The 24,153-nt window shown below is 53.0% G+C and overlaps 8 protein-coding genes and 1 non-coding gene across 9 annotated transcripts; 3 read left to right on the top strand and 6 right to left on the bottom strand.

Moving 5' to 3' along the window:
- Positions 1-582: 582 nt before the first annotated feature.
- Positions 583-2,132, top strand: BDP81DRAFT_392174 (S-adenosyl-L-methionine-dependent methyltransferase; the record flags this gene model as incomplete). The annotated part of the gene is made up of 6 exons (XM_060587669.1): positions 583-831; positions 890-919; positions 971-1,019; positions 1,075-1,132; positions 1,302-1,450; positions 1,510-2,132. 6 exons carry the CDS (start codon positions 583-585, stop codon positions 2,130-2,132), a joined length of 1,158 nt encoding a protein of 385 aa, XP_060447348.1.
- A 41-nt stretch (positions 2,133-2,173) lies between these two features.
- Positions 2,174-3,868, bottom strand: BDP81DRAFT_344737 (pyridoxal phosphate-dependent transferase; the record flags this gene model as incomplete). The annotated part of the gene is made up of 7 exons (XM_060586077.1): positions 2,174-2,444; positions 2,497-2,543; positions 2,569-2,674; positions 2,729-3,369; positions 3,466-3,555; positions 3,608-3,646; positions 3,716-3,868. The coding sequence occupies 7 exons, from the start codon at positions 3,866-3,868 to the stop codon at positions 2,276-2,278; spliced, it is 1,245 nt and encodes a 414-aa protein (XP_060447347.1). The 3' UTR covers positions 2,174-2,275.
- Positions 3,869-4,050: 182 nt separating this feature from the next.
- Positions 4,051-5,248, top strand: BDP81DRAFT_422574 (HpcH/HpaI aldolase). Its single transcript, XM_060590003.1, has 3 exons — positions 4,051-4,313; positions 4,380-4,632; positions 4,708-5,248. Exons 1-3 carry the CDS (start codon positions 4,254-4,256, stop codon positions 5,196-5,198), a joined length of 804 nt encoding a protein of 267 aa, XP_060447346.1. The 5' UTR covers positions 4,051-4,253; the 3' UTR covers positions 5,199-5,248.
- Positions 5,249-5,424: 176 nt separating this feature from the next.
- On the top strand, positions 5,425-6,304 carry BDP81DRAFT_422571 (uncharacterized protein). Its single transcript, XM_060590002.1, has one exon. The coding sequence runs from the start codon at positions 5,574-5,576 to the stop codon at positions 5,964-5,966; it is 393 nt and encodes a 130-aa protein (XP_060447345.1). The 5' UTR covers positions 5,425-5,573; the 3' UTR covers positions 5,967-6,304.
- Positions 6,305-6,498: 194 nt separating this feature from the next.
- BDP81DRAFT_t116 lies at positions 6,499-6,576 on the bottom strand. Its single transcript has one exon. It is a non-coding gene; the product is annotated as a tRNA-Gln (tRNA).
- Positions 6,577-12,208: 5,632 nt separating this feature from the next.
- On the bottom strand, positions 12,209-14,035 carry BDP81DRAFT_422565 (TAM domain methyltransferase). The gene is made up of 9 exons (XM_060590001.1): positions 13,803-14,035; positions 13,718-13,744; positions 13,570-13,660; positions 13,456-13,497; positions 13,243-13,397; positions 13,154-13,191; positions 12,963-13,100; positions 12,485-12,904; positions 12,209-12,427 (listed from the first exon to the last, which is right to left on the bottom strand). The coding sequence occupies exons 1-9, from the start codon at positions 13,890-13,892 to the stop codon at positions 12,373-12,375; spliced, it is 1,056 nt and encodes a 351-aa protein (XP_060447344.1). The 5' UTR covers positions 13,893-14,035; the 3' UTR covers positions 12,209-12,372.
- A 1,723-nt stretch (positions 14,036-15,758) lies between these two features.
- BDP81DRAFT_277969 (uncharacterized protein) lies at positions 15,759-16,242 on the bottom strand (the record flags this gene model as incomplete). The annotated part of the gene is made up of 2 exons (XM_060582982.1): positions 15,759-15,870; positions 15,947-16,242. Coding segments are annotated over 2 exons (408 nt in total), but the record flags the coding sequence as incomplete, so codon positions are not given.
- Positions 16,243-17,979: 1,737 nt separating this feature from the next.
- Positions 17,980-20,066, bottom strand: BDP81DRAFT_344724 (D-isomer specific 2-hydroxyacid dehydrogenase). The gene is made up of 5 exons (XM_060586076.1): positions 19,903-20,066; positions 19,498-19,853; positions 19,012-19,141; positions 18,616-18,879; positions 17,980-18,564 (listed from the first exon to the last, which is right to left on the bottom strand). The coding sequence occupies exons 2-5, from the start codon at positions 19,764-19,766 to the stop codon at positions 18,124-18,126; spliced, it is 1,104 nt and encodes a 367-aa protein (XP_060447342.1). The 5' UTR covers positions 19,767-19,853; positions 19,903-20,066; the 3' UTR covers positions 17,980-18,123.
- A 526-nt stretch (positions 20,067-20,592) lies between these two features.
- BDP81DRAFT_422557 (exonuclease) lies at positions 20,593-24,022 on the bottom strand. The gene is made up of 5 exons (XM_060590000.1): positions 23,334-24,022; positions 23,091-23,281; positions 22,619-22,952; positions 22,376-22,566; positions 20,593-22,327 (listed from the first exon to the last, which is right to left on the bottom strand). The coding sequence occupies exons 1-5, from the start codon at positions 23,694-23,696 to the stop codon at positions 20,773-20,775; spliced, it is 2,634 nt and encodes an 877-aa protein (XP_060447341.1). The 5' UTR covers positions 23,697-24,022; the 3' UTR covers positions 20,593-20,772.
- Positions 24,023-24,153: the final 131 nt, after the last annotated feature.

Here is a 24,153-nt window from a genome sequence, read left to right as displayed (position 1 = left end):
TCGGGTTCCAACTAAAGTTGCGTTGGTGCATACGGATAACAAACCAACAAACATTTCGCCCAGAGTATACCTGGTCCGGAATGTTCCCCCGGTGGGGTCGGTGGCTCGGGGCCCCGGTCTCTTGCGCCAGGGTACTGTACCAGCGAGTCGGCCTCTTGCGAGATTGCGCTTGGAAAGTCTGTCACAGTGACAAAGAACATGATATGGAGGCAGGAGAGAAACCCTGACTGGCTGCGCCAAGTGTCTTCAGCGGGTGAATGAGTGGCTTGAGACTGGACATGTATTCTCCGAGTTCTGCATTTGAGAGACTAGCGCCCGTTCCGCCGCCCTTTTCTCCCCCTGAGTCTTTCTACAATTACATTGAAAGTAGTTGTTGGAGTCTTGAAGAGAATGACCTGCAGAAAGTGGGAAATATTTATGTTTTACTGTGTCCGTTGCTCCCCCTGACTCTGGCAGAACCCCCGCCCAAATGACTAGGCAGCATGTTATAAGTACATGTCCTGGAAGTGCCATGCCAGCCAACGGCCGAGCTTTTACTCTTTAGCCATTCCCTGCACTTCCCATCTGTTCTTCTATCCAACAATGTCTTCCACACACGGCATGAACGGTACCAACGGCACCAAAGGGGGTGCCGTTGTCGATGCAACGATCGCCACCCGTCCGAACGACCTGGGAGCGGTCCCTGGTCTGCTCAAGGATCTCAACGATAACATTGGCTCCTTGTCTGTCGATGACCATCAAGCGCGGCACGAGCTGCTTCTCAAGGCTCGTTCGATAGTCCAAGCTCTGGAGGCTCCAAGAGAGACCATGATCAAGCACTGCTGGGCACAGGTAAGCTCCTATCTGGTCAACTGTCATGCATGTTGTTTGTAACTAACTTCCATCAAAGACTGGCGCTATTGCCGGTATCAATCTTGGCGTTGATACAGGTCTGTGGAAGCTTATGGCCAAAAACGGCGATAGGCCTTAGACGGTAAAGGAGCTTGCTGATGCTCTTGGTGTTGACCCGGCTCTCCTTAGTAAGTAATGCACTCTCCTGCTGCTACTTCTCACATGACTCATTTTATTATGAAGGTCGCCTCATGCGCCATCTTGGTGCCATGGGCTACATCAAGGAGACAAGCCTTGATGAGTAGCAGCCTACCAACTTCTCAAAGTCCTTGAGCCTCCTTATGATTGGGGATGGATACATCGCAATGTGAGTTGCATTCTCTGCCTCATCTTTGGCCTATTTGTTCTAGCAAACTGAGAAGTAGAGCTGTTCTTTGTCAATGTATTTGCTAAGTTCTTGTCGCCCCTAGGACATCTTGCACTGGCGCCGGGCCCTTGAGATTCCATGAGTACTCTCGCAAGAGGGGCTTCGAGAACCCCACTGATGACAAGGACACCCCTATGATGTATGCATACAACACTGATAAGGATATGTTTGCATGGCAGCAAGATCTTGGCTGTGAGTAAAATTACCAACACGCTTTAGTGATGGATATGCATTGACATGTATCATCTTAGACGGCACTCACTTCAACCACCACATGTCCGGCTACCGCCAGGGCCGTCATCCATGGATGGCCCCCGGCTTCTTCCCCGTGAAGGAGAGGCTCATCGAAGGCGCCAACACGGACGCCGACGCGCCATTCTTGGTGGATATTGGCGGCAGCATCGGCCACGACTTGGCTGAGTTTCACTCCTACTACCCCAAGGCGCCGGGAAAGCTCATCCTTCAGGATCTTCCAGTCTTCATTGGTCAAATCCAGGAGCTCACACCGGCAATCACGCCCATGGGCCATGATTTCCTGACAGAACAGCCCGTGAAAGGAGCCCGCGCCTACTACATGCACTCATGTCTGCATGACTGGCCTGATGATGTCTGCGAGACGATCCTCAAACAGATCAAGGCTGCTATGAAGCCCGGATACAGCAAGTTGTTGATCAACGAGAACGTGATCCCCTCTACTGGAGCTTGGTGGGAGACGTCTGCACTCAACATGGTCATGCTGACGCTTTTCTGCTCTAAGGAGCGCACTGAGGGCGATTGGTATCACTTGTTGGAGAAGATTGCTGGGCTGAAGATCGTCAAGATTTGGGGTGGTGGCAAGGGTGTTGAGAGTCTGATTGAAGTTGAGCTTCCGTAGATTTCCAACTTCCGAGGGATTTGAATCTGCTGTACTCGTATGTTATTGTTGATACCTATAATGATAAATAGGAAGGACAGAATATTGCATCAAGTGGTACAGCCGTCCATAGCTCTAGAACCTCTCTGACTTAAATGGCGGACTCAGAGCCTCCCATTCACATGTTGCCTGATGACTTTGTCAATGGCCTGTGCTGCGCGCTTCACATTTTCCTCGCTCAAGCCAGCGACATTGATCCTTCCAGATCCTGGCAGATGAACATGATACGTCTCGACGAGCTCCCTGCACTGAGATGGTGAAAGTGCGAGACACCTGCATGTGAGATTAGCGACGTATTCATCAGTGAGAGCATATAACTACTGACGAGAACAATCCTTTCTCTTTCGTCAGATATGACCAGTCTCCGGGTGTCTACTTCAAGTCAATCCTAGTACACATGCCTGTTTTCGGAACAACATGCCTTGAGGGTTAGCGCGAGCTCGTCGTGCAGGGTTTGGCGGTTTCTCTTCAGACGAGTTCTCATGCCATCAATCTCTAAATTCCTAAACCCCGTTGTAAGCAGATGGGTGATGGAAAGTCAATGAACTCCGACTCACCACTCCTTCCGTAAATCAGTATCATTAAGTACGATCTTGACAAGACGGCTACCGTAGGCCGGGGCTGATGAGTACGTGTGCCTTATCAAGCTTCGAAGTCTATCTTGAACATTCGCAACCACCTTCTGCGAGTTGCCGACAAAATGAAGGGCGCCACATCGCTCCCCATACAACGCAAAGTTTTTTGAGAATGACTGACAAACCAGCATCTCAATACCTGCTATTGTAAATACGCGTACACCTGCGGCATCTTCGTCAAGCCCGTCACCAAGACCCTGGTACGCTGTGTCAAAGAATGGCAAGTGTCCGTAATACTTCATCTCACTAGCCAGTTCTTTCCATTGACTAGGGCTCAGATCAACACCAGTAGGGTTATGGCAGCATCCTTGCAACACGAAAACGCTGCCTTGCGCGGCCGATCGGACAGTATCGAGAAGGGCGGTAAAGTTGACAGCGTGTTTTGACGCATCGAGATAGGGGTATGTGGCGGTTTCCAGGCCGACGTCTTGGAAAATTGGAAGGTGGTTTCCCCAAGTGGGAACTCCAATGTAGACTTTGGGCTTCGGTTCCATGACTTTCGAGATGAACAGCGCTCCCAAAGAGTTGGCCCCTGTTCCAGAGATAGTCTGAACTGAAGAAACCTGGATTACTAAGCTTAGTGTCTTTGACTTGGCAAGTTATTTGAATCTCTTCAAAGATTATTGAAATCTCATGAGATTATCATGATAACCACATACTCTGCCAGTTTGAAGGGCGTCGCTGTGCTCGCCAAACATGACTTCGGCGGCAAGTCGGAGAAAATCCGCATCTCCTATCGTCAACTCATACTAGACAAAGGTCTCAGCCTACTTTCTAAAGAGGTCTTTACTGGACTCTTACATCATGTCCTATGTCTAGCTCGTCGAGTTTTCTTTTTGCCTGCGTCATGTTTAGCAATTGCTCCAACCTTGACCTTTTTTGTCACTAGAGAAGAAGTTTCGATAATACCTGTCTGACAACATCCAACTCTTGGTAACTGCCCTCTTCGCTACGGTAGATACCAACACCCAAATCGACCTTTTCTGGGCTTGTGTCGTTATCTGCATCCCTTTTGAGAGTTAACATAGGGTCCGGAGGACCGGGCTGTACGTGTCCAAACATTGTGACAAAGCTGGAATGAAGAAAGGCTAGAGACTTTGGGAAAGCAAAGCATTCGAATTTTTTGAGCACTCTTTCGGATTTACTGCTCAAGTGCTGGCGAAAAAATGGAAGGTCCAAATGCTCCGGCTAACTGGCATCCATCGCCGAGCTGGCGGCGGCGCGGGCTACCGAGTCTCCACTTGGCACTTGCACGCCCTCGGGAAGACTGGCCGAGGCGCTCAGATTGGCGGGAAGAGGAGCCGAACCATCAACAAGTAAGCTGACACCATCCTCGGCCCATGGAAGCCATGAATACTAAGGTAGATATCTCGAAAATACTGCACGATTAAATTCGAATTCCAAGTACAGCACGTTGTCAAATTAGCTGTCTTTTCGTATATGCAAAATGGCTTCTCTCCTATCCAACAGCTTGACTCGACTGAGCGCATCGGGAAAGCTATGTACGGTAAGTTTCTAATGTAAAAGAGAATCATAGTGTGACTCCTCATAAGGTACTGACATAACGACTTAGGCAATGGGCATTCGCCTTGTCGCGAACACACAGATTGTCCATATGGCGGCAAACGGAGGTTTTGATGCTCTTTTCATTGATCTCGAGCATTCGACGTTGTCCATTCATGATGCCAGTCAGCACTGCATTGTTGGTCTTCAGCTGGGCGTGACACCTTTCGTCAGAGTTCCTTACCAATGCGGTAACGGTTTCGTTCAAAAGGTTCTCGATGGTGGAGCAATGGGGGTTGTCTTCCCTCATATTCATGGTCGCGGTAGGTGCCCATAGATTCCGGCCCGGAATCCAGACTTCGCCCTTTGGGCAAGGAACACTGACAACTTGCGGGCAGACGATGCTATGGCTGCTGTCTCGATATGTAAATATCCGCCTCAGGGAAAGAGGTCCATGACTGGCCAATTACCCGTCTTCTCGTTGAAGGCCGTGCCACAAGACACCATAATCTCGGAGACCAACGCCAACGGCTCAACTGTGTTCCTGATGATTGAGACGAAGGAGAGTATTGAAAACGTCGACGAGATTGCTTCTGTTGAAGGCGCCGACGTGCTTCTTGTCGGATCGAATGACCTCGCTATTGAGTTGGGTGCGCCGAGCCAGTTTAAAAGTTCAGTCTTCCGGGAAGCTATGGAGACCGTAAGCCGGGCATGCAAAAAGCACGGCAAGATCATGGGCTTGGCCGGTATTTACAACAACCATGAGCTACATGATTGGGCGATTAATGAGCTAGGCGTCTGCTTTCTTCTTGGAGGACAAGACTCTGCGATATTAGCTCGGGGAGCTAAAGAAACAATGGCGGGAATTGCGGACGTGCAAAGTACTTAATCTTTAAACGTTTGAACGGCCATACCATGATACCGTCATAAATCGACTCGGATTATCTAGCGCATAAGAACACTGCCTACTACGAAAGATTTCATAGGTTCTGGTGCTTGTGTTCATGCTTTGGGAACTGGACTGTTGCACTCACGTGCAGTCATGTCTCACAACTGATGTGGTGAGCGCCACCATTACATCATCGACGTTGAACCATCTTTGAACACAACCATTTCCCCGGACGCCCCGGAAACAATCATACGCACCCCGCCTCTGAGATATTCCCTGAATCCTAATCGCATGTTTTGATTCAGAAGCTGCATCTGTCCATGTCTAAGTGAAGCCTTCAGCCTCCAGGCTCCGCCTTACCGCAATAACACCATCATGGCCTCCATTCTACTCGCCATCCCTCGCATCATTCTCGCGTTCGAATACTTCGTCGGCGGTATTCCTAGGCTCGGTCCTTGGCCATTCAAGACGCTTCATGAAAGAATCTACCGAAAGTCTCAGAAAACGGCGCCATATCTCCACCCACTCTACCCTTTCACTGATCAACGCACAATCAAGCTACACATGCAATACATCGGAGCGCTGATGGTCACAGAGGGCTTTCTGCTGGCGATACCGCAAACTCGAGGGAGCATCTTTGCGCTTTTCCTCGGATGCTTTTTGAAGTCTTCTGGGTACTGGAGCCAAATGCGAGCCGATATGCCTTACTGGCTTCCCGTCACAAATTTTGGTTTAGCTTGGCTCGTATGGTATATCGAAAAGATTTGAGAGATCATCTTAACGACGAAAGATGAGAGCTCGAGTTGTATACTCGTATATGAAGAAAGCTGTACGGTAACAAATCATGTACATGAGGCCACACCCGCTTGTCCATTTGTGTGTGTGTGTTATATATTTAACGCCGTGGCGGCAAGGGCGCAGCCGCCCTTGCGGCCGACCTCCCGAAGGGTATATGGCGTGGAGAGCCGTCGCCCTATAACTATTGCTAGATACAGTTCAAATCGTCCTCCAAATCGTGCCTTATGGCTACTATGCGTTCTATCTGTCCCTGGTTCCCGCTGGTGCCCCAGTTCCATTCTTGAATTTTGCGGCTTAAGGCCGGATATGTCTGGAGAGGGCGGCCTGCCGAAACAGGCCCCTCGTACATGTTCTGATTTGTACAAGACCATTCCTGCCCCAGTACTTGGTTGACGACGTGTACTCGCCGCATATCCACTTTTTCTTGGTCGGAGGGCCCGGAAAGGGTCCTAGGCCCCGCATTGGGCTCTGCCCTACCCTTCCCACAGGTAGTTAAAGCAGTTGCCGGCGGCTGGAATCGAACCAGCGACCTCTGGGCTCCAGAGGCCTTGCCAGGTGTATGCCACTACACCACGCCGGCCGCTTGTCCATTTCTGGCATAGTAGTTGCGTAGCTTTCGTAGTAGTAGTAGTAGTAGTAGTGGTGTTTTACATCATCAGGGACAGGTGCCCAGCTATCTATGTAACTAAGCTCCGATCAACCAGAGCGCCCTTTGGGCATATGATGTGCCGTGCCGCCATTATAGCGTACGACAAGTCAGGCAGTCTATAATGTACACTTTTCTTCTCGTGCCTAGAGCAGTGGAGTTTAGTATCTAATCCCCAGGGTCCGTTCAGTTCCAAAAAGCACGCCAGCAGGGGGTCCCTGACTCGGCAGAAGCGAATGGGTCTCTAGCAGCCCTACGCCGTCCACAGACGGCGTTGCCGCAACAAGTAACCGGCCCTCGGAGGCATATTTGCCTACGCGAGCATTTTTCTGTTTTCTTATATTTTCTTATATAGAAGATAAAGGAGGAAGGAAGAGAGAGGGGTGTGGTAAGGCCGGGGCCTCAAGGCGTCGGTGGGTGTGTGAGAGAGTTGTGAGGCGCGGGATCTCGGGCTCGCTATCTTTGCAGAGAGTGAGCCTCATAGTAGCGCGTCACACGCTCGAACTTCTCAAAGGCACCCGGGTCTCTGACCAGGGCGTACCAATAGGCTTCGGCCAGGCCTATCGGGGGCGGTAGTGGTCCCGGATCGTCCACGGTCCCGGTAATCGGCCATAGCGCCGAGGTACGGCGGTTCTTCGTGCAATATACTGGATGGGTAGGCGATAATTTCCGCCCGCAGTTACATTTGAAGTCTCCGTCGTGCTGAAAGCGCCTGTGGTAGGCGTGGAAATGGCCATGGCCAGAACGAGCAGCGAGGAGGTGGTGCAAAAGAGGACGCCGTAGGTCCAATTCCGGAGGGCAACGGAGGGCAGCGTCAGTTTTCTTATAGCCTGGTTTGAGCTTTTGCTTCGAAGTATGCCACCATCGTGAATGGTAGCCACGGGCTCTGGCGCGGGCCATCTTCGCTATCCCAGCGTATGATGCTGGCGGTGGAGGGTCAGGCAGTAGGAGAGCGGCTCCTTCTTTAGCAAGCTTATCAGCTAATTCGTTTCCAGGGATCCCGGTATGTCCGGGCGACCAGTGGCATTTTATATCCCTTGCCCGCTGGGCGTCGAGTATCTCAAGCATAGCAGCCTGCGAGCTGGCGGGAGATCGTCCGAAACCCGAGATGAAGTTGAGAACGCCAGTATTATCGAGGCAAAGATGGATTGTAGTGGGGGAGGTGGCAGCTAGGTGCAGTGCTCGCCGTAGGCCCTGACGGGCCCCCTCGGCCTCGGCATCAAAGACTTCTGTGTATTCGCCGAGGCGGCCACGGCCTTCCGCGATGGCCTTGGGCCCACGGTATATCACATATCCGTAGCCCACAGCGCCTTCAAACAGCATGGACCCATCGGAGTAGATCACTAGGTCGGATCGCGGGAGCGCTTTTATCATCTGCAGAAATGCAGCAGCGGCTTCTTCTTTAGTGTCTCGCTGGGGTGCGGGGGGATTCGGGAGGACTAGAACCGGCCGAGGGCATGGGGGTAGTAACGCGTAGGTTCGCTGGAGACGTGTGTCTCGTCCAGAGCGTCCAGGGGTGCGTTCCTCCAGCCTGGGGACCAGCGGGTGTTGAGGGTCGAGTCGTCGTAGCCTCGCGGCAAAGCGTAGTCTGGCCCCTTCCAGCGCGGTGACCGCAGCGGGAAGACCTGACTCCTTGAGCAGGATGTCCGTGGGCGTAGTACGCCAGACCGGGAGCACGGCCCGGGCAGCAGCGACAATGGTCTTATTAATGGTAGTAAAGTGACCCTTCTGGCCAGTGTTCACGGTGGGGTTGCGGAGGGTGGCGCACATCCTCGAGAGTTGCGTGAGCGCAGCCGGCTTAGTACGGCCCGAGAACCATACTTCAGATCCGTACAGAACTGACGGCAGTACACAGGCCGTTATAGCAAGTCGGGCTTGTCGCGGCGGCAAGCCCTTGAGAATAGCACTAAGGCCACGAAGGAAATCGGCGACCCTCCTCGCGGCGGCGGCCCGGTGGCCAACGTGGGTTCGGAAGGAAAGCGTACGATCGAACCAGACGCCTAGCCAGCGCACAGCTTTCGTTGGAGCTACGGGCGTAATTGTAAGCCCAGTAGCATAGATAGCAGGCCATTCGCTTGGCCTATTCTTGCGGTGTTTACGCGTAAAGTGTACCGCTTCACACTTAGCTGGATCAAAGGTAACTTTGTTTTCAGCACCCCATTTAAGCATAGAGCTGACTTCGCTACCTAGTATCCGAGCGTTCTCTTCTAGCGTAGGAGAGATCACGAGGAGTCCTATATCATCGGCATACCCGAAGCGGCACCTAGGGTTATCTAGGAGCGCGTCTGCTAGGTAGAGGATATAGAGGACTGGGGACGCAGGGGAGCCCTGTGGGAGGCCGCAGCGTAGGGGAAAGCCCTCCGAGAGTCTCTTGTCCATTCTGATAATAGCCGCGCGTTGGGTCATAAAGGACCTTACAAAGCGGATAAATACCTCTGGCCAGCCCTGTTGGCGAAGCCGGAGTATAAGTCTATTTCGAAGTGTGGCGTCAAAGGCCCCCTTAGCGTCCATTGTGACTATCGTCGCAGTGAGGCCGCTTTCTAGTGCTTCCTCTATATCGTGCGCTGCACAGGAGGTCAGGTCGACAGCACTCCGGCCGGGGAGTGCGCCAAATTGTTGCGGGTTAACAACCGTATTATGCACTATACGGTATGCGGTGCGCCGCGCAAAGATGCGCTCAAGGCCCTTGCCTAGGCACGAGAGGAGCGAGATAGGCCTATACGAGCTGGGGTCAGAGAGCTTCCGCTTACTAGCCTTCCGAATGATCACTATTTCCGCTTGTTTGAAAGGGGTGGGGTGGTGACCGCAGGTGAGGCAGGCCTCGAACAGGGCTCTGACAGGCTCTTGAATGTGTCCCCAGACGGCAGCTAACAATTTCGTAGTGATTTTGTCCGACCCTGGAGACGTGCTCCGCGTGAGCGTGTACTGTGTGGCCTCAGCTAAGGTAACCGTGGTCCGCCAGGGTAGGATCTGGCGCGCAACAAACGGTACCGAGTCTGGGTCTTCTATATCGTCGTCTGGGGTGAAGCGTTCTAGCAGTACGCGCCGGAAGGCATTCATCTTACCCGGGATATCCGCTATCCTTTCGCCATTAACCTCCAGGGGAGGTTCTTTGATGGCCAGGTTGGAGTTGCGCCACTTGGTGATTGAGAATAGGGCTTCCGCGGACTCTGCGGCAGCTATCTTCTCCGCCCAGTAGGCGCGCTTAGCACTTTTCGAAGTGCTAAGCCATTCTAGTTGTGCTTCTCGTGCGCGGTTACAGTACGAGCAGCTTGGGCACCCGGAGGAGGGACAGCCGGTCCGTTGGCGGCGTCTGGCCTCAAGATGCCCAGCACGTGCTTCAGCGCATTCTGGCGTCCACCAGGGTGCTCCGCGGCCATGTTGGCCTCCTTCAGTGCTTGTGGCATCTAAAGCCGCCCTCAGGGTGCCGACAATAGTGACGGCAGCTTCGTCTAGCTGCTCTGGCGTGGCCTGTCTTGAGACGGTGGGGAGCGGCCCCTGACTCACCAGTTCAGCGAAGCGTTCGAGTAGGTGTTGCGGTACCCGTGATCGGCTCCAGAGATCCGGCTTAGGGAGCTGGGGGCAAGGTAGCGTGGTGAGAATGGCCTCATGGTCAGAGCCAGCGTGCAATTGCTCGCACACTTCAGCTCGGGCCAGCGGGATGTTAGAGAAGGATAGGTCAATCACGTGGCCTGTCCCATTCTTATTCCCGCGTGTCACTTTTCCAGCTTCTCCAATATAGGTGAGTCCATGATTCTGTGCCCATTGGGAAATAGAAGTGCCAGCTCTTTCTGACTGAATTCCAGGCTCCCAGGTCTCATGGCGGGAGTTGAAGTCCCCGGCAATTAGAGAATGCTCCGGGGGTGAGTAGTTGAGTAGCGCGGTAGTTGTTGGGTTATGGGCCCTCTCGCCAGGCCGGTAGACATTAACTATGGTATACCCACGTACTTGGATCCATAGTATGTCTCTGGTTGGCGTTAGGCGTAGTTGCTGCGCTTCCAGGTGTTTGCGGACGTAAGTAAGTACCCGTGGCCGGGTGTCAGCATCGTGCCAGTGGTCCACGGGGCTGAAAACGTCGTATCCTGGGTGCGTGTTAAGCTTAGCTTGCTTTTTCTCCATCGTCCAGGGCTCCTGGGCAAGTATGATATCGATATCATGCTCCCAGCAGGCCTGGAGAAGGTTGGTGTTCGCCGCAGACCCCCTATTAATATTGCACTGGGCAACTAACAGATTTGGCTCAGGGTCTACGGTCTGGGAGGCACTAGGCCTCTTCTTCATCCAATTGCGAGAACGCGGCATGATTCTGGACGTTGTAGTTAACTGTCTTGGACTTCACTGCCCTCATTCTGGCGCCTAGGGGCGTTCGGATAGGGGAGACAGTGCCGTCTTCGTTCTGCGTTAAGGTAAAGCGTGGTGGCCTAGCAGGTGACTTGGCGCCGTTCAGCCCATGCTGGGCCGCGATGCCCCGCACTTTGACGGGCGAGAAAAGCATTATAGGGGTCTGGGTAGGCTCGCCTGGCACTGGGGCATCGTCTGCCTCGCCCATGTCCAAGTCTGCTTCGCTCCCGGCTGTAGACGAGCTGGAAGTGATAGACTGGGCAGGTTCTGGGTTGACTGTGATGGTGCCAGCGGTACTAGGGCGCTGGGGCTCTGGCTCTGATGGAGGAGGTGGAGGAGGTGGAGGATAGGGAGAGGAGGTACCGCGGTCCTCTGATCCGTGGGCCTGGGCCCGTCTGATCCTCTGAAGCTGGCGCTTAGTGGGTAGCGCTGTAGTTGTTGTTTATTTTGGAGGAGCTTTTGCTTAACTTCCTCCGAGCTGGGGCGTATGGAGAGGCCTGTGGCGGTGTGTTTGACGTCCGCAATGTCTGACAGGGGCAGGCCGAGGTCCTGCGAGATGGCCTGTCTGAGTGAGAAGGAGTTGTGTAGTCGGGTTTTCGGGAGCCGTTCGGTTCCGACGCGGGCTAGGAGCCGGAGATCCGGGCCCGAGGCTGCTTGGCGTGGGCCACTTATGGGCCGGGGCATATCTGCTGATCGGCCCTGGGCGGCCGTACTAGCGTAGGTCATACGTGTCCCTTCGGGTCTGGGTCGGCCCGGACCTGGGGAGAGGTAGGAGGTGAAGCTCTGGATAACAGACCGCGCGAACGGCTTCAGCTCCTCGTTGCAGGAGGTGACGATGTTATCCAGCGCAGCGGCGAGGAGACGGTGTACTGCGTCGTACTTGGATTGGGCCGCGTTGGCGCGTTGTAGTGCCGCGGCGGCAGTGGTGGTGGGTGCTTCGCTTCCCTGCGAGGCACGAGGACGGGTTGGGAGGGGCGCCATTGGGCGCTGCGTCGGCGCGCGTGGGCGCGAAGGAGTCAAGAAAGGGTCCGTTGGCGAGCTGACGGCATGGTGAGAGCCTGCGAGGCCTTTCTGAGGTCGCGCAGGCAGCGCGCCCGCGTCTGGCTGCGAGGCCATCGCGGGCGACGAATTGGTGGTTTTGGGTGCAGAAAGTGGTGTTAGTGGATGGGTGTAGGCCCAGGCAAGACACTAACAGTGGGTGTCTCACTCGGGTGATGCGTGCGGGAAGTCAACGTAGCTTTCGTACAGAGCTTGATTCTTGAACATGATCAGAATCTTGTACATTGTTATGTGGAAAATGTGGAAAGCGAACTTGAAACTATCACGTGAATGTCTTTCTTCGGACAAGTCACTCTGAAGATTGCCAAGGACAACTAGTGTCTCCAACCGAAATCACGCAGCCTCCGTCGTTGCGGATTCAAGAGGCTTTCTTCCATAGATCGACCAACTAGAGAGGTTAGAGTTTGTTGAGGGTCACAAGAGCCACATCCCGTAGTCAACTTACATTTTGAAGTATGCATGGATCGACCTGTCCTTGAATTCTTTCCGGATCTCAGCCATGCAAATTATGACCTCCTCCTTGCTCCAGCCATGAACTCTTGTGAATGGGGCCATGCAGAAGCCTTCCCATCCAGCAACCAGATTCTCGTGGTTCCAGATGCCCAGCTCCTTGTATCTCTCATGCTTGGGCCAAGAGTTCGTGGGCCATTTGTACAGTTGTCTGTGGACGTCTTCGAATCCGGTATCAACAAGCACGTGCCTGAGAGAGCTGATCTCAAGGAAGGGTCTTCCGATGATATCGCCTGCCTCCTGAAGCAACTTGACAGACCTTGAGATCGCAGAGTCTGACTTCAAGGTACCGTCGTCAGAGGTGGGGGTGACGTCGATCTCGTTCAATTCGAGATATCCTCCAGGTTCCAAATTACTTTGAGTTGTCAGAGCCCAGTCATTTTTTGACGCCTTCAGAGGTATGTGTAACTGACTCGTAGCAAGTTTTGATATATGATTTCCAATCTTTTATGGATGAGTTCATCATACGACTATGGATGTAGTCAAATGATTGCGAAAATGTCCAGGGTTGTTCAATGTCGTCGATCTCGAATTTGACGTTGGGCGGCACGCTGCACTCGGTCATCAATATTAGAAACCGAAGGTGACGGAATCGAGCACTTACAATTCCGGCTGGATAGCAGAAAGATCAACACCTCGCACCTGCAATCATGATTAGGAGTTTTATGAGTTGTGTGTAGGTACTTGTCAAACCTCAGCATCCGGGTGCTCTTCGCCAAAGTCAATGGCCCAGATACCACTTCCTGTGCCGATATCCAAAACCTTTCCAACATTGGCATCAGGTTCGTTTGGCGGGGCGGTTGCGAGTTTATCCTCAAAAGTCAGGATGAATAAGTTGTGCTGCAGGTCTACAAATAGGGTCAACAGCTGTCTCGGAACCTACTCCTTCAAGATCTCATATCTTACCGAGACGGTCGTTTTCTCTCTCATCATTTGGGAACCAGTATTCTATTTGATATTCTCAATTCAGCACCGCAGATTTTATAAGATAGATATCTTGTCCCGATGTTCATGACTTACTCCCGTCCTTGTACTTGTGGTAGGTTCTGCCGTTCTCCAACCGGTAGTCCAGAATTGAGCTGCTCACACTCGTACTCGAAGAAGCTACACTCTATTGATGAGTATTTTAGCAAGTGCCACATCACTGAACATCAGTCACATGGCTTACGCTTCCAATTTCTGAGGACGTGTCGCTCTATTTGATATTTCCTTAGTATTCTCACTCTGCGCCGGGTGAGCTTCAATGGCCTCACTTGTTCATCATCGGCGAGCACCACGACTTCATGGTCTGGCTGAGCATTTGCATCAGCAGCCGCATTACTCCCAGCGTTGTCTTCGCACATTGTGTGTCTCCGTGTATCCTGACGTTGAACACTATTGAATGGTGCCTTAAGACATAAGACTCGAATCAGGTGACACCTGCAGTCGCCTCAGTGCGGTAGTCTGTTGTAACAAACTTTGAAACTTCGTTTTTCTAGATTTTCCTGAGATACTCTGTTGGATGCGCCCGCTCTTTATGAAAGAGATGGTATCTTTTCACCTTTACCCCTCTTCTTGGCTTCATGCGCGTCGAAGCAAACATTGTTGGTGCAAAACAACCAACTGCATGCGTTTTGTTCCCACTTTTACGGAGTTGCATCCCAGAATAGGAATGAGCATCACGTATCAGAACACATTAAACCCAGGACACTGGTTCATCGTCCCTACATAGGAATAGTGGCGGGTTCAGTAATCCTTCGGAAGGCAGCCCGTGTCCGCGGCTATCTGCACCGGCCGTAATCCAGTGAGCAACCAATTAAGAGATTGTTGGTATTCCTTTCACAGGGAAGTTGGTTCGAACCGTAGGGTCCTGGGGGTGACGAAGTATCAATATCTCTGTATTGATTGATTCTGCGTAAGGAGTAGAAGGGAGATTCCAACCGGAGGTTGGGTGGGTAGTCGAGGTCTAAGTGTACCCCCTCGAGGTGGCCCATGCTCTGCCCCTACTCGCGGCCGAATAGGACTTCCAATCCGACAAAGATCAACTGATCCTGACGTATTATGATGTTCCAACTTCTAGGCACGTCAAGTCATCGTTATCCGATACCTTGTAGCACAAACTTGCAGGGGCAAATGCCTACTTATTATCGAGTCTCGGAAGACACTTATTTTCGAAGCGATCGACCCATCAATAAACGTGCTGGACTGTGACTCGCCAGGGTTACGAGGCAGTGTGCCCGTTTATAGTACATCTCATGCACCACTCATTGGTTCGAAAATAGCCCCTACAATCAGGGAGAAAACTCAGAACAGGAAGAGAACCCCCTGAGTTATTCCGGTTTAATTGACTTCGTTATTGAGGTGGGTTGGTCTCCCGTCTTCCATAATCTCTTAGGGGCCTGGGGGGCATGTCGTGGCACCCTCTCGGGCCTCTCCTCGCCACCTTTCTTGAGTGTCAGCATATGTCTCAATACTGAATGACATTCTCCTTACTTTGATTTCATCACTCTCTCTAAGGTATGAGTAAGTTTATTGCTGTCCTAACACAACCGAAATTGTGTGTTCCAGCGCGCAAAACCTTGGTTGGCATGAATTGAGGCAATCCGGGTCTAATCCACTCGACATCCATAGGGCTTCAAGTCAAGAAGTGTTAAAGTGGCCCCATTGTCCATGCCGTGGAGCTTCGGAGGCGGATACAGTTGATCAAAGATGTGTCTACAACTTGACAGGTTCGATGCAAATGACGGAAACCGGGTCATCAAACGGTTATGCTTGCCCGCCAATGTGGTCGGTAGCGTTGCCGAGTAAACTTACTCTATAACTTTTAATTAAGCGTAGATACCACAGCAACCAATAGCAGAGAGCCAATTACGTTGTTAGGTAATTGCGAGATGCGGGATGAAAGTCAAAAGGTTATTTAGGTTCAGCCTCATTCCAATGAAGAGGATGGCTCGGGCCACAACGGGACCCGAGTCTCAACCAACATGGAGAACGATAAAATAAACGTCATATAGCAGAAAACCTTGCGCCAGGATGATGATGATCACGCCCCATCTAGGCCACGTGGTAAATGAATTTGTGACCATTTTTGTACAAATGTTGTTGTTTTTGGGTTATATATGTACATGAATAGCACACACCGTCAGAGGCTATGTTGGCTCAAGTCAAGCATGACTATTTCTCCTCTCGACCACCAAAAATGTCTTTCGTGAATTAGATGTCCTTTATGTGCAGTCGCTGCTGCCGGAGATGAAGGTTCCGTCAGAGTTCTCGCAGCCGCAGACGCCCGTGTTGGGGTCCTTGATGCAGCCGGTGCCAACATCGTCCTCTTCGCCGGTACCGCTGTAAATCATAACCCGTCAGTCATCGGTCCATTGTCGTAAAAAACCCCCCAATTTTTGTCATTTTCAAAACTCACCTCCAGAAGAAAGTCCAGCAGTCGTCGTCGGTGATCATCTCGGTGGGGGAGTCGCAGGTGTACGCGGAGCAGGTTCCGTAGGGGTACCCGTTGTTGCCGTCGTACTGGTGGTCGGTCTCGAAGACGGCGAACGTCTGGGTCTTGCTGGTGCGGGTGTTATGGGAGCACTCGGCGGCCTGGATGGCCTTTGAGACCTTTGTGGCGCTGCAGTTGTAGCTCGAGGGACACTTGCCCTTGGTGTTGGAGGTGGCCGGGTCGAGGGTCGCGGCCACGAGGGCGGGGGCGAGGAGGAAGAGGGCGGAGAGCTGCATCTTGGGCGCTGAGTTCGGGAAAATGGTAGAACGAATATGTTTGTGTTTGGTTGTTTAAACGAGAGTTATCCGAGTCCAGCCCAGGGAGTTGAGAGTTGAAGCACGAATGAATGGTGGTGTTTGAGAATGGAGAGCGAGATCAAAAAGACTTTCCCGATGGAAAAGGGAAAGTCGCGTCGAGTTCATATATAGATTGCTCAAAGTCGACCCATCCCTGGGATTTGTTTCCCTTCATCTTGATCTGGTATCGTTCGTGGGTGGTAGCGTATGTCCAATGTAAATTGCTTCTGGGGCCCGCGTTTCGAACAAACGAACGCATTATGAGCGCCTGGAGGCCGGCCGGCCCCTGAGCGCGCGCGGCACACCCGTCCCGGCGGGAAGCACCCCAGTCTCCCGCTCGGAATCAGGTTCTAGACCTTTTGGTTTTCTATTTCCATCAAACAGCTCCATTCACCTTTACTCAAGAGGTCATTCGACGGTCCATTTCTGGGTGACGTTGAGAGCTTGTTCTATGCCAAGTCATCAACATGGGAGAACAAGAAAGGCTTGGCTCTCCTGAGTGAGAGTTTCTGCTGGCACCCCTTACCCATCGTCCCAAATCCCCACACAATCTGATATTTCCCGCGGTGGATCCCGCGGCAATGCCTTGGCAGCTGCTGCGTGTCTGTTGATTTTGTGACATGACAGACCTCCACTCACTCACATCTCATGTCTCTGAGAACTCAATATGAGAGTTCATCAAACGAGCCAGCACATCAAGTAAATGGGCAAAGACGCAGGCCGCCGTTCACATTTGGGTACAGGAGGTCACTCAGTTCCGTTCTCGGTGGCAAGACCTTCGGAAGCAGCTGACGTTTCATCCGGACAACTGAGCTCAGCTCAGCTCAGCCCAGAGCAGAGCCCAGGGGTTGAGGAAATTAAAGGCGATCAGTGGGGAACTCCAACGTCCTGCATTTCCAGCGCACGGCGAACGATGCCGTTCACTCACTCACCGAACGGGTGAACGCATCACTGTGGCTTAGACAAATTGTTATGTCAATTTACGAAGTACATCTGATGACGACGCTCTCTACAAACTGGTGAATAGCAGGCTGGTGCATGTTTGTGAGAGATTGTTGCTTAGGTCGAGTTGCGAGAGAAGAAGCAACTCTCGCCGAAACTGTGTCACTGTGGGCACGGCGAGCGGCTCGAGTGGGAGAAGTTTAGATGTTTCAAGCATAACGAAGCTCGAATGATTTCGAGAGACCAGGCTCGCGTGTGTCGCGGAGTTGCTAAACAATTTACATGCGACGCCTCCCGGAGTTTAGTACGACAGATGAGAGAGAGAAGTGAGGCTTGCACGGCGCGTCAACCCTCAGGACGATCATCTTTGATCCTGCGGGTTCTTTCTCATTCTTCGCACGTCCTGATCCTCAACACCTCGTCGAAACTATTCTCTCTCGCTTTAAAGCCATCTCTAAGTGACTTGGGTCGATTCCATTGATGGATGGGCCAAGCTCGAATAGGTGAGATGTTCATGAATAAGGCTCATACTTGACATCGAATATTACTCGAATAGCCTTAGAGGCTCGCCGGGCATCAAACAGATGGCTTGGCATCACTTGGAAGCAGCTCAAAGCACCAATGAGACGCGAGGTCGTCTTCGGGCATTCAAATGTCGCAAAGTGTGGGGTCTTGCAGCGAGCGGGCGCGTCAATCTGGGGTGGACGGTGAAGATCCTCGGTGAGAATAGCCTCATCAATCTTTTGGCTTGTCCACAACCTCGCCGACGTGTGCTCAGACTTCAAGATACTATATTAACAATAGTCATCCAACTTCTATGGGATGAACATCTCCTAATCCCGTAACCCGACAAATCCATATGTCTCATCGCATATCAAGCACAACATTGCTCCCCTTCCCGCCCCCAAAAAACAACCTCACATTCTCCCCGACAACCCTCCGAATATTCACCCTCGTCTGATCAGCGCACCACGCCAAATGCGGCGTCAGCGTCAGATTCAGATTCTTCGCCTCATTCCCCAACAACACGCTATCCCGCCCGCTCCCCGCCGGCTCAACCTCATAAACATCCGTCGCCGCTCCCGAGATCCTCCCCTCCCGCAACGCCGCCACCAGCGCCGCCTCGTTGACGGTCCCGCCCCGCCCGACATTGATAATCACAGTGTCAGGTCTCATCGTCGCCATCTCGGCTTCACCGACGAGGTTCTTGGTCTCTGCTGTGAGCGGGACGATGAGGAAGAGGGTTGTTGCGCGACGGAGGACTTCTGCGAAGGGCGTGCGGTGTGTATCTCCGTTGCCGTTCGGCTGAGTGGCAGCGACGGCGGCGGGCCCATTTCCGTTCCCGTTCCCGTTCACGGCGGACCCGGTGGCATCGCTCTTCCTCGCGGCGACGAGGACCTCCATCCCCAGCGCACGGCACATCTTGGCGACGCGCTGCCCTATGGGCCCGTAGCCGATCATCCCCACAACCTCGTTGCCGCAGGTATGCGGCGGGCGGCCCTCGCTGTCCAGGAGGAGGGAGGACATGCTCCCCTTTGCGCGCCAGGGATTCGGGCGGCCCTCGGCGTGGTCCATCATTGTGTTGTGGAGCGTCACGAAGCGTCTGCGGGATGAGAAGTACTGGATACCCGCATCCAAGGTCAGTGACGACTTTCATATTCATTCTAGTCGAGTGCTCGTGACTCTGGTGTCGGGGGTTCTTTCCTCACTGGTGTTGCCTTGTGTTGAGGGATAGGGAGAGGGGAGACTTACCAAGCCGAGGGCATGCTCGGAGACGGCTTCGACTGTGGCGTTGGGCGAGTATATGACGGTCACGCCGCGGCGTTTGCACTCCTCCAGATCGATGTGATCCGTTCCCACTGTCTCCGTGATGATACACTTTCTGCGTCGTCCTCGTCGTCAGCTGTTATTCTATTTCAAGCCAGCCATCTCGAGAGCCGGATCCAAGCAAGCTCGATGCAGGCAGATCGAAGACTCCTCAACTCCAAACTGAAGAGAAGCTGCCCACCGACTCGGGCTCCTTGGTCTGGTAGATAGAATCACTCGATCCCTCAACCGGCAACCCGGTCCAGTCATCTGTCCATCTGCTTCATCACTCTCAGAAGCAGGAGTCTCCTTCCCTTACATTCTCTTTCAAACTCTTCCCAACTTCATTCCCACCCCCTCTCTCCCATCAACCACCCCTATCCACCAGACCAACCCTCCCATAACCCAGAGAAAAGACACCACAATACTTACAAATACGGCGCCTCCCCAAGTGTCTCCTTATTAATAGGCACAGTCGTCGTAATAAGCACACTCGCAGGCCACGCCCTCGCCGCCGCGACAGCGCTCTCCGAGGGCCGGGTATACTCGTACCCGATAACCTCGTGCGTCACGTTCTCTCCCAGGTCGCCATCATTGACCTCTGGAGGCGGCACGTGAATCGTCTCGAGCTTGACGATGACGTGGTGCGTGGCTGAGGGCAGGCGTGCCGGCTTCTTGATTTCTGTTGCGGGGTCGGGCATTGTTGCGTCGTTTGGTTACCCTTTTGGTGAGGTGGATGTTTGGTTGTCCTTTGAAGGCTTGGAGTAGTTGGCTGAGTGGTGGTGAGTCTGTAGAGATGTGAGATGATGGCTGCTGAAGGGAGGGCTTTATGCCTACGGTTGATCAACGCCCTTCAGATGAACCCGTGTTAAAGTCGCGCAACAAACGCTGTCTTCACTCTCCAAAAGCTAAAAAGGTCTCGTTCTAAGAGTGACACAGAATCAGTCGTCTCAACTTTATATATGTAAGCCACAGCTAGAAACCTAGAAAGTCAAAATACCTCAACCTCAATCTCAAGAAACAGCGTTGATATAGGTATACTTACGTACTTACGTTATCTTATCAAACCTCCCAAAAAGCAAGAAAAAGAGCCTCAGGGGCCACACACGTCCGGACATAACACACGCTCTGCTTGCTCCCTTCCAAAGTTCCAACCTCGCTAGTGCCGTGCTGATTGCTCCGCATTTTCCCACTACCGGGAACGCGATAAGATCGGCACATCATGTATGACATGCCCGCGTTTGCTACTCCATGGAAAGGCGCGGTGTGGAGATGGCGGGCTTGTTTTTTTTTGGGGGGTTTTTTTTTTTTGACATTCACACACACACAGATCCCAAGGTAAGCCCTCAAACGAGGGAAGCCAGAAGAGTTCGCGAAGACACGCCTGGCAGGCAGACCGCGGAAGGAATTCCGTGCTTATTATGCGGCTTACTCACATACATGTCTGAGGTACCCTCACGGAAGGCGCTCGTCTTCATGCAACACGTAGAATAGTCGATCAATTTAACGAGCTCTGCTCAAGACTTGCATGTAATGACGGCATCATTTCTCTCTTTTGGTGAAAGTTCTTGTTCTGTTCCTAACTTTAAACGGACCGTCCACGAAAGGCATTTCTCGCCTGGGACAGTAACGCTACTGATTCGTCCACCCACGTCCAAGTATCCTACTCCCATCAAGCTGCAAACCATCCGCTGCAAACCCAACGTCCTACTTCCTAAATGTAGCGCTCCTCTCACCTCTCGGAGGCGGCGCCTTTCTCGCGCCCTTGAGCGGCTCGTCACCCGTCTTCGCGTACGGGTCAAACGTCGGCTTGACGTGCGTCTTGCCGCGGTTGCCCGTCCTGTTCGCATGGAGCACCGAGGTGGCCTTACTGTAGTCAAACGTCTCCTCCTCCTCGCTATCGCTAGAGTCCGCACCATCAGCCTCCTGCTGCTCGGCCTTCGCGGCCTCCTTCGCGGCCTTCTTCGCGGCGCGCTTCTGTTCCTTCTTCGCCTTCTTCTCCGCCTCCTTTTGGGCCTTCTCGGCCTTCTTTGCCGCCTTCTTCTCTGTCTTGGACTTGCGGTTGTTGATAGCCGTCAGGTACCCTTGCAGTTTTCTTTGCTTCTCCGCGGCCGTCTCCTTCGCCTCCTCGAGTTCTGCCGGTTCGGCCTTGTTCTTGGCGGCTTCCTTCTCGAGGCGTTGTACTTCGGCTGCGGCCTTGTCGTAATCTTCTGTATACCGCGCCACCTTGTCTGCCCTCTTTGCAGCCACCTTTGCCTCACGCTCGCCAGACTCCGTCTTGCCGTTCTTCTTTGACTTCCTCTCGGATTCTGGCCGCTCCAGGACAATGTCAATGGAGCTCTCGCCGGACTGTGACTCGTTATCGCTAGCATCGGAAGCGTCTGCTGCAGGGGCTTTCCGCTTCGTGCCAGCCTTGAGGGTGAATTCCTCCTCCACTTCAGGCTGAGCGGGTTGAGCGACGGCAGCAGCCTTGGCTTCCGCCTCGACGCCTCCCTCCATAGCCACGTCTTCCTCGGGAGCAGCCACGACCGTTTTCGCATCCTGTACAAACTTCTGCCACGGGAGCATGACGTACTCCCCAAGGCCATTGGCTACAGAGGCTGGCTGTTCCCAGGCCGAGCTCAGAGCCATGCGGCCGAACAGCTGAGACTCTGACAAGAGAGCAGGTTCCAGCGCCCCCTCGATCGCATCCTCGCTTGCAACCACCGCCAAAGGCTTAGCAGCGGCCCTTGGGAGCTCTGACTTGAAAAAGTCGAACAGACGCGGTTCGTTGATGCCCCGTTCCCGTGCCTCCTGGTAGCGCTTCCAAATCTCGGTGACGTTTTTCCGTGCGATGAAGGCGTGATTCGGTATCAGAGCATGCAGAGCCTTGGCGTCGGGTGGCATGTGTTTTGCGATATCGCCAACGATACCGTTGGGCATGACGAAAGCGGTACTTTCGTCCTCTTTCCGTGCCACCTCGTCTCTCCACTCCCAGATGGCTCTGTACACAGCAAATTGCTGGCCCGAGAAGGGCATAGGGTGCTTCAGAAGGGTGTTGTACCAGCCCTTGCTGCCCTTGCCAGACTTGGGGTCGAACACCTCGCCACCATAGCGGCTCAGTGCGAGAGTTTTGGACTTCTGAAGCGTCATCTCGATGTAGTCCGTACTAGGGTTGCCCCTGTCCGACTTCATCACAAGCTCGTTGCGCATCTTGTCGTAGATATAAAGCAGGAAGTGGGTATCGGAACGCGCGTAGTACAGCATCTCTTCTGAAAGGGGGCTATCCAGTGTTAGTATTTCAGAGAGGCCACTTCAGGGGTTTACTTACCGCACTCTCCAGTCAGCCAATTGGTACTTCTTGTCGGCGTCAAAGTTGACAAACTTCTTCAAAAGAAATGCCAAGCTCTTTTGGGGGTAGTGCAGCGCTTCGCATGCACTTCCGGTATCGAAAAGGCCGTTAACGTACAGTCCAAGATCGCGCTGCAGCCACATCATGTCCATAAACGGGCCGTGGAAGACCTGGTTTTGTTAGTTGTGTTGAGAAAGCGTGAGTTAGCTTAGTAGTACTGACCTTGATTATGCTGGGGTCAGCAAAGACTTCGTTGAGTACCTGTAGCTGCTGTCTCCAGGGCTTCAGAGTATCTACAATCCAGTCCTGTTCTCTTGTGCTAATCTGCATCAATGACGTGAGTCCGACGTATGTTCTGAAGTCGTGGTGTTCCAGGTCGACGGCGATTTCCTTGGCCTTCTTGAGGTCCTTCAGCATTTTCAGAACACCTTCGTATGTATCGACGTAGATGGCTTCCGTGCCTTCGACGGGCTGCCATGGAATCGGCTCGGCTTGTTCGTAGATACGGTCGGGGTATTTCGCCTCGAGGATTTCGGTTTCGTACGGATGCTTGTATCTAGCCCTGCTGTCAGTATTCTCGAGTAACAGTAGCTTCTTCAGTTTCTTGCGCGAGTTGCTTGCGGCCTTGTATGCGGCCGGGTCGGACCTGGGCACTCTAGGAAATATCAACGGTAAGAAAGTTTGGTAGTCGTACTGGACAAATCCCTCTTCTGTTTCGCTAGTGATCAGGCTCTTCTCCAAAGGAACAGTAGCGTGAGGCTTCTTGGTAATGAGGGGCTTCCATTGAGCGTTGTTGTCGACCGGCTGATCGAAATGAAGTTGGGGCTTGGTGATGTTTGCACTGCGGACGACACCGGCCGTCTTGGGCTTCTTTGCTTGGGGAGCCTATGTAGCGTCAGTACAATCGTCTTCCGTTTAAATCATAGGCTGCACTTACGGCATCAGCAGCCGGCGCATCCTTCCTCTTCAAAGCTCCGGTGTACTCGTCAATAGAGGTGTCGGCCTTCTCCAAGACTGAGTCAACGACGTCCACGATGCTTCGCCAGCGCATGTCGACATCGTCGGCATCTTCGAGATCGGGCGCGTTGAGTCCACAGACTTCTGCAGCTGACTTGAGGAGGGCGGTCGAGAGCTCGAGAATCCGGGTGGTCTTGGCGTCGAGGTCGTCGCCGACATTGGGGTTGACGGCGCGCTGAAAGGGGAGGTCTTCGGCGGATACACGGTTGACCGACTTGACGGTAGCCACGAGCGCAGCCTGGACTTTGTCCTGGAGGGACTTGAAGTCTGGGGGGGACGTCATCGTATTGGCGCAGCGGGATTGGTGCTTGGTGGAGGCTGTCGCGGTTTCGCTGCGAAGTTTGACGATCGAACAAGAAAAAAAGAGCCCACCATGAAAGGCCCCCGGCCGATAAGATTGGAGGTGTTATCTAATCGATAAGTATATGGATAAGCTGCTTCGATGCTTGGCGCCCTTGTACCTTAGCTTATGGAAGAAGTACTCGTATTGGGATGAAAAGGTCGATTTCGTTCGATACTGACAGTGAGATTCAGGAACCCAGTATGGATGTTCGGACTTTGTGGGATTGAGAAGAAGTTGCATTTGTTTTTAGAGAGATTGAAGCAGGTGAGTGTGAGGTGGACCGTGAAGGCGAGGAAGAATGCAAGAGCCTAGCTGAGCCTTCCACTTACAGCGGAAGCCGCTGACCTTAGGCACTCAGGCCCCCCTGTGACGATTTTGCCTCCATTTCTAGCCGCAA

Source organism: Colletotrichum phormii (genome assembly GCF_030913505.1).
Source record: "Colletotrichum phormii strain CBS 102054 chromosome Unknown BDP81scaffold_6, whole genome shotgun sequence".
Taxonomy (NCBI): Eukaryota; Fungi; Ascomycota; class Sordariomycetes; order Glomerellales; family Glomerellaceae; genus Colletotrichum; species Colletotrichum phormii.
Note: the sequence above shows the minus strand (reverse complement) of the source record. Positions and strands in the feature narration are given on the sequence as shown.